This window comes from Mercenaria mercenaria, chromosome 7, assembly GCF_021730395.1.
Source record: "Mercenaria mercenaria strain notata chromosome 7, MADL_Memer_1, whole genome shotgun sequence".
NCBI classification, from domain to species: Eukaryota; Metazoa; Mollusca; class Bivalvia; order Venerida; family Veneridae; genus Mercenaria; species Mercenaria mercenaria.
In genome coordinates this window covers 31,701,612-31,708,523 of record NC_069367.1, presented here as the reverse complement: position 1 = coordinate 31,708,523, position 6,912 = coordinate 31,701,612, and the positions used below count along the sequence as shown (strand labels likewise).

At 33.9% G+C, this 6,912-nt stretch overlaps 1 protein-coding gene across 1 annotated transcript; it reads left to right on the top strand.

Moving 5' to 3' along the window:
* Positions 1-1,036: 1,036 nt before the first annotated feature.
* LOC123554611 (uncharacterized) lies at positions 1,037-6,647 on the top strand. The gene is made up of 2 exons (XM_045344861.2): positions 1,037-1,175; positions 3,500-6,647. Exon 2 carries the CDS (start codon positions 3,533-3,535, stop codon positions 5,249-5,251), a length of 1,719 nt encoding a protein of 572 aa, XP_045200796.2. The 5' UTR covers positions 1,037-1,175; positions 3,500-3,532; the 3' UTR covers positions 5,252-6,647.
* The last annotated feature ends 265 nt before the right edge of the window (positions 6,648-6,912 follow it).

Below are 6,912 nucleotides of genomic sequence, written 5' to 3'. Positions count from 1 at the left end.
CGTAATAATATCCTCTTTAAATTTTATGCAAATTAGGGCACTTGGCCCCTTTTTGGGGACGCTGGAGTTAAAAATAGAACCATTTTAAAGACCTTCCAAAATACCATTTATAGCCTGCTCGAATTCCCTCTGTGCATGTGTTTTTTCCATTCAATTTTAAAAAGCTAAGAAGCGTATTGTGTTTGAACTGTTTGCCATATGTCAAATAAATTATACTGTCTTCGTCACCTCGAGCATATTATGGTCTACTTCCAAGTGCACACTCTCCAGTCTGTTTAAGCTCTGAAACTCCGGTGAGCGAACTAGGGTCATCACACCCCTCTTGTAACAAAATAAAACCCCTTGCTTGATTTTCAGTTTGACAAGGCTGTTGATTACTCGAGCAAAACCTTTGCATGTGATAGTGTTAGGTTGGAACGGCTCCAAGTAGTCGAGAGATGCTGTTGTTAGTGTGTTACTATTGAAAAATGTATTTGATATTGTTCACTTTTTTCACTTTTCACTTTGAAGAGACATTGAACTAATACATGTCACTCTATTATTGAATAATTCACAGAAAATGAAAACCTGTTATGACTATATCTGTTATTCTTCAACGTCTATAAGGAAAATAGGGCTTCCGTGGCCGAGTGGTTAAGGTCGTTGACTTCAAATCACTTGCCCCTCACCGATGTGGGTTCAAGCCTCACTCGGGACGTTGAATTCTTCATGTGAGAAAGCCATCTAGCTGGCTTACGGAAAGTTGGTGGTTCTATCCAGGTGCCCGCTCGTGATGAAATAATGCACAGAGGGGCACCTGGGGTCTTCTTCCACCAACAAAGCTGCAAAGTCGCCATATGACCTCTAATTGTGTCGATGCGACGGTAAACCCAACGAAAACAAACAAACAAACAAACAAAAAACTATAAGAAAAGGTCAAAAGGACCAGTTTCTATAGGTGGATTGATTATAGCGTTTTATTGTAAGATAAAATGGGTTTTTAAAAAGTTGTCTACCCCGAGATAATAACTTTTGTATAGATCGACAATATATTAGACCAAGTCCCAGTTGAACAAGGAAGTAAAATTTGACAATTTTCTACGAAATCAGTTAAACTACGTTACCAACAAACATAGCGCATTGGAATGTCAGATGTGTACAAACAAACACGGTTTCCGGCAGAATCGTTATAACATGTAAGTACTAAGATCTAGTTTTGACTTTTGATATTAGATACGCAATGTTAACCCTCTTTTTAACATTAACTGAACGCAATGGATATCAAGTAAATATTTGACCTTTTGTATACTTTTGCGTTTTTTCATAATTCATAGATCGTTATGTCTGGTTATTTTACTGCTTTTTGTTTAAACGACAAGTCCATACATGTATATGTATATATTACATATAAATTTATGGAACGCCACAGCTGTCTTATGTTATCACGCTACGTGTGTCTTTAACTTGTCGAGACAGTGTCTTATTACAGTGTGATGTTAACTTAGTAACATGGTAATGTAACATAACTGTTAACATAATAAAATACTGTTTTGACAAGATAACACCTTAGTTTCACAAGATAACATAGCTTTTTAACATAAAAGTATGCTCAGTAGTCAAGATCACATGGTACTTTGACAATAAAACATAGCTGCTTTTTAAAATAATAGCGTGGTCGGTAGTCAAGGTCACATAGTACTTTGACTAGAAAACATAGCTTTTAACATAACACAGCATGCTCTGTAGTCAAGATCACATAATACTTTGACAAGAAACATAGATTTTTAACATAATAGCATGCTCGGTAGTCAAGATCACATGATATTCTGACAAGAAAACAAAGTTTTTAACATAATAGCACGCTCGATAGTCAAGATCAACATAGCTTTTAACACAATAGATACTGTTTTAACAAGTTAGCACTACAGTTTGACAGGATCACATAATATGACATATCTTTTAACATTAAAGCACGCTCAGTAGACACGATTGTATGATTATTTAACAATATAACAAAACGTGTTAACATAATGGCACGATCGGCAGTCAAAATCATGCGGTAACTTCACAAGATAACAAAAGTATAGATCTTTAACATAATAACACTCTGCCGACAAAATCACACTTAAAATATTAACATGGCTAGCTGACATAATAAGACACTATTTGGGCAAGTTAACACCACAAGCTGATATGATAACGTAGCTAAATAACATAATGAGACACTGTTTCGATATGTTACACCTCACATTGACGTGGTAGCGTCGCTTTTTAACATGAATAGATTAATTACTGTTTTGATATTAAGTTAACATCACGCATTGACATGATAACATGAAATATCCCGACATAAGACCTCTGCGGCGTTCAATATTAAAGTTATATCAAAGTGTTTAAACTTGTAAAACGATCTCTGGTATTGTATGTTGACATACATATTTTGTAATTATCATCGTACAGAAAAGTTTCGAAAAGCTTAATGTTCAACAACGGTTTTGAATCGTGAAAAACTAAGCACTTTGCACATGCACGCACACATGGACGCAAGCACACGCACGCACGCACGAACACACGCACACACTCACACGCACACGTATATAAGATGTTACTTTATTTTAAGCTTAAAATTCAAGAACAAAATAAATAGAATACAAAAAGCATAATATTTCAATATTTGATATGGGTTTAAAATGTAAAATTTACGATCAATATAATCGTGTTGAAGACATGTTATAAACTTAAACAGCTTTAGTATCGTAATCAGTCAATATTTTATCAGTATGCCCAAGTGTAAGATATGCCATGTTTATCTTTCATTAAAATATTTTATCATTAGATATTAACTCTAAATATACCAAATCAAACATCTCCTTAAACATATTTAACTTTGTACATAACACCGAAATATGTATGCCAATTCATAATTAAATGTCATGTCGTTATTTAAGAGTCATTTAAAAAAAACTGCCAGTTTTTTTAGGTAAAACGAAATAATACAGTGGCACACGCACACACGCACGGACGCACGCATATCTTTGCTTCGTGATTACATAGATACTGCGTATTATTTGTGTTTTTTTTTCAAATATAAATTATGAGCATGATATAATGATATGATTTTAAAGTTTGCATTATTATAAAAGTATATAATAACAACCAGGGGAGCAACTTAGATATGTTTAAAATAGACTGACCATGTAATGTGAATATAATCGCGGAACAAAGATTTAGCTGAGCGTATTCAGTTACACAATTAAAATTTTGGAATCATAGAAATATCTTCATTATTATAGTAAAGTAATAGTGATCGGAGTAAATCTATCCTCGAGGGATAATAATTGTATTTTGAACGATATAGACCAATATGGTCCTGAAATGACCGAGTTTATTTTAAACAGAGAATACATTTTTTTTATTGATATAGAACCCTTTAAAAGACCAATATCCAACTACAGTGGGATAATTTCATAGTTTATACACTAAAGAATATTCAGAAAATTACTGAAGAATTTTGTTTCAGATGAGGGGCGAGTTTGTGGAAATATAGAAGAAAATGGAGGTTTCTGGTCGGAAGCCTGAAAGGTCATTCAAGGACTCTGTAGGAAGATCGTCTGCTGAAGATGGTGAAGTCTTCTGTCAGCCATGTAGCAGTGACGGAGACTGGATGGTTGCCATGGGATACTGCGAAAACTGCAACGAATACTTGTGTGCTACGTGTTTGAAGGTTCATCGTAGACAAGCTGTGTCCAGAAATCATAAAGTCCTTGAAGGTGAAAACATGCCAAAGGCCCGGATGTCATCTGTGACACTTAATGCTTGTTCTGAGTTGTGTGCCAAACATACAAATGAGATAGTGAAATTCTATTGCTCAGCACATGATGTTGTGGGGTGCGGGGATTGCATGGTTCTGGATCATAAATCGTGTAAAGTGGATCGTATACAAGATATATCAATGAACTACCACAATGGCGCTGAACATCAAGAACTCCAACAGAAGGTAGACCAGTTCCTACAGAACATAGAACAAGTTAAGAGACAGATACAAACCAATGACAAACATATTCAACAAACATACATCACAGCAGTAAATTGTGTAAAAGCATTCAAGAAAGAAATACTGGAATATCTAGATAAGGCAGAGGCGGACATGCTGGCGGAATTGAACAAAAGGAAAAGGAGTGACGAAAAGATGATATCAGATCTGAAAGAACACGAAAAGACCATGAGAAAGAATATCCAAGAGTTGCATGAGAAACTACAACTACAGTTAAATCATGCAAACGAATTATTTGCAGCTGCAAAAGAAATGAAGGAAAGAATCACGCACATAGGTGACAGCATAAAGCAGTTGCAACAAGACTGTCAGTTCAGGCAGTATGAGTTTGTTTGTTCTAAACAAGTCAAAGAAATGGTCGCATCTCAGTTTAAGCTGGGTGAACTATTGGTAAAGAAACATATTGTAGAAATGGAACCGAAGTTTGATAGTGAAATTGGAATAAAGGCATCGGATGACACGGAAGATTGTGAGATTTTTGCTTGTGCTCTTATTTCGTACAATCGGATAATATTAGCAGACTATAGTAACAAATGCTTGAAAATTGTTGATATTGAAAACAGAAATATTGCAGAAAAATACAAACTTCAAAGCGGATCGCGTGGACTGGCAGTAATTACTAAGAATCGTTTTGCTGTTGCACTTCCTGATGAACAGAAAATACAGTTTCTGACACTCACGCAGTGTGACAAAATCACTGAAAGCAACGCCATAAACGTGAAAGGCCGGTGTGAGAAAATTGCTTGCCAAAACAATAAGATAATGGTGTTATACCCTGATCGTGTTGTTATTCTGAATATGGATGGGAAAGAGACAAAAACTATATGCAATTCCAATGTGAAATGGCAAATGGACATTGCTCATGACTCTAAATCTTTTTATGTATCTAATAGTTCGCTTAGAAAAAGTGTTTTCAGATTTGATTTTGAAGGCAATCTTATTGCAACATACAAGGATAAGGATCTCTCAGATGTTAGAGGACTCTGTGTAACAAGAGATGGTACAGTTCTTGTATGTAACTGTGAAGATAATGGAAGTGTTCATATGATTTCACCAGAGTGCAAGAAGATTAAAGAAATTTTGAAGCAAAATGATCATGTTAGTCGTCCATGTTGCGTTTCGTTCTGCGATGAAACAAACATACTTTTTCTTTGTAACAATTCATCTACACTTGATTCAAAACTGAGAAATGTTATAAACATATTCCAATTCAAATAATTCCAAAATTAATTAGCACGTTCAGATTTAAATTGGAAGTTTGATTTTCAGCTGAAACAGTTAAAAAATATGAAGAGTTAAATGAATCAACGTTTCTCCATTAAAAAAATCTTATGAAAATAACTCTACCGGTATCTAAAGGGATATGTCTCCAGAAGAAACAGTAAAGCCTCATTTTTTAAAACAAGTAGCAATTGATATTATATATCGAAAACGAAAAACCAGTACCGTTTAAATAGATATTTTAATGTGTATCATATACAATATAGCTAAATTCCTTCAATTTGAATGAATGTTAAATAGCGTGACTAACACTTTTGAGAGTTTTCTATATATTTCATTGATGAAAACATTGTTGATATTGATAAAAAGTTCTTAAAGTACAATTAATCTTTTCTTTGTTTCGCAATTACCAATCAATGGAATTTCGAAAAAAGGAACAAACATAAATCTGGTGCAGCATTGATAATCATGTAGTCTTTTGTCTTTGAACAATGAACAAAAATAGTTTTGCCTGCTCTCGACTTTACTGTCATTCTCAGCTCCGCTACTTGTTTAGAAAAGAATTATCTAATATAAAAAGGAAAGAAAAAGAAGACATAAGAAAATTCTGTTTTCAACATGTTTTAGAACAACATTGTTTTAATTATATTATTTAATGTTTTCTTTTTTTTTCTGTTGTATGCATACATGTTTTGAGTTAGGCATTATCAATACACTCAAGACAAAATAAAACGTCTTAGGAAACTTCTGTAATACTCTATGCACGAACTTTGTCACTTGTGCACATGTAGCTCGTGTTGTAATTCATGTAACTACCGCAAGTGAAGCGTATTATGATGAATTATATTTGGATTCACACCAATTCGGTTCTCGGTAGGATTATCGAATATCTGTTAAAGACATGGTACAGTAAATGATTAATTAATGGACCAAGGTTTTCGAATTTTAAAAAAAGTTGTTTCATTTAAGCTGCAATACGTGAAAACCTTTACATGTTACTGTTGATTTCACACGGGGTTTCCTACGCCGCAGTCTTCCCGGTATACTTTCGGTGTCTCCAACGTTCCGAAATATGATGTACTGCAAAATTTTGAAGAAAAAAGTTATTGAAGATTTTTTAAAGTTTCCACTATATACTGAAGTCTGAATTGCTGGATGGAGTTTATAATTAGTATAACACCTTTACTATATTTTTCCTATATAAATTATACTTTATATATTCGTATCTATATACACGTTCACAAAATATATATGTATATACACACATTAAAAAAGCTTGTCTTTTCTCTATTTTTGTGGTTCCTCAAAGACAGAGCTACCATAATATACAGTAGTTGTAGAAAATTGTTTGTAAGAAAATGATTAAAATAAATTTAATTTTGTGTTGGCTTTATCTGTTTATCGTGTTCTACTTCATATAAATGTAACAACACTGGTGATAAATTTATCAGGGAGGTGGTTCCAACGTAGGTTAGATGGTGAACATGGATGAAATGTCACTGTAACTATGATGTAAATGGAAGTTTACTATTTATTTACTGAAGGAAAACGATGGGAGGAACTGTAGCGCAAATGAGTCTGTTTTGTGTGCTCATTTAGCCCGGTATTTAGACATTTGTCCAAACACCTATGTAAAGTACGGACGGGAAGGAGATTTT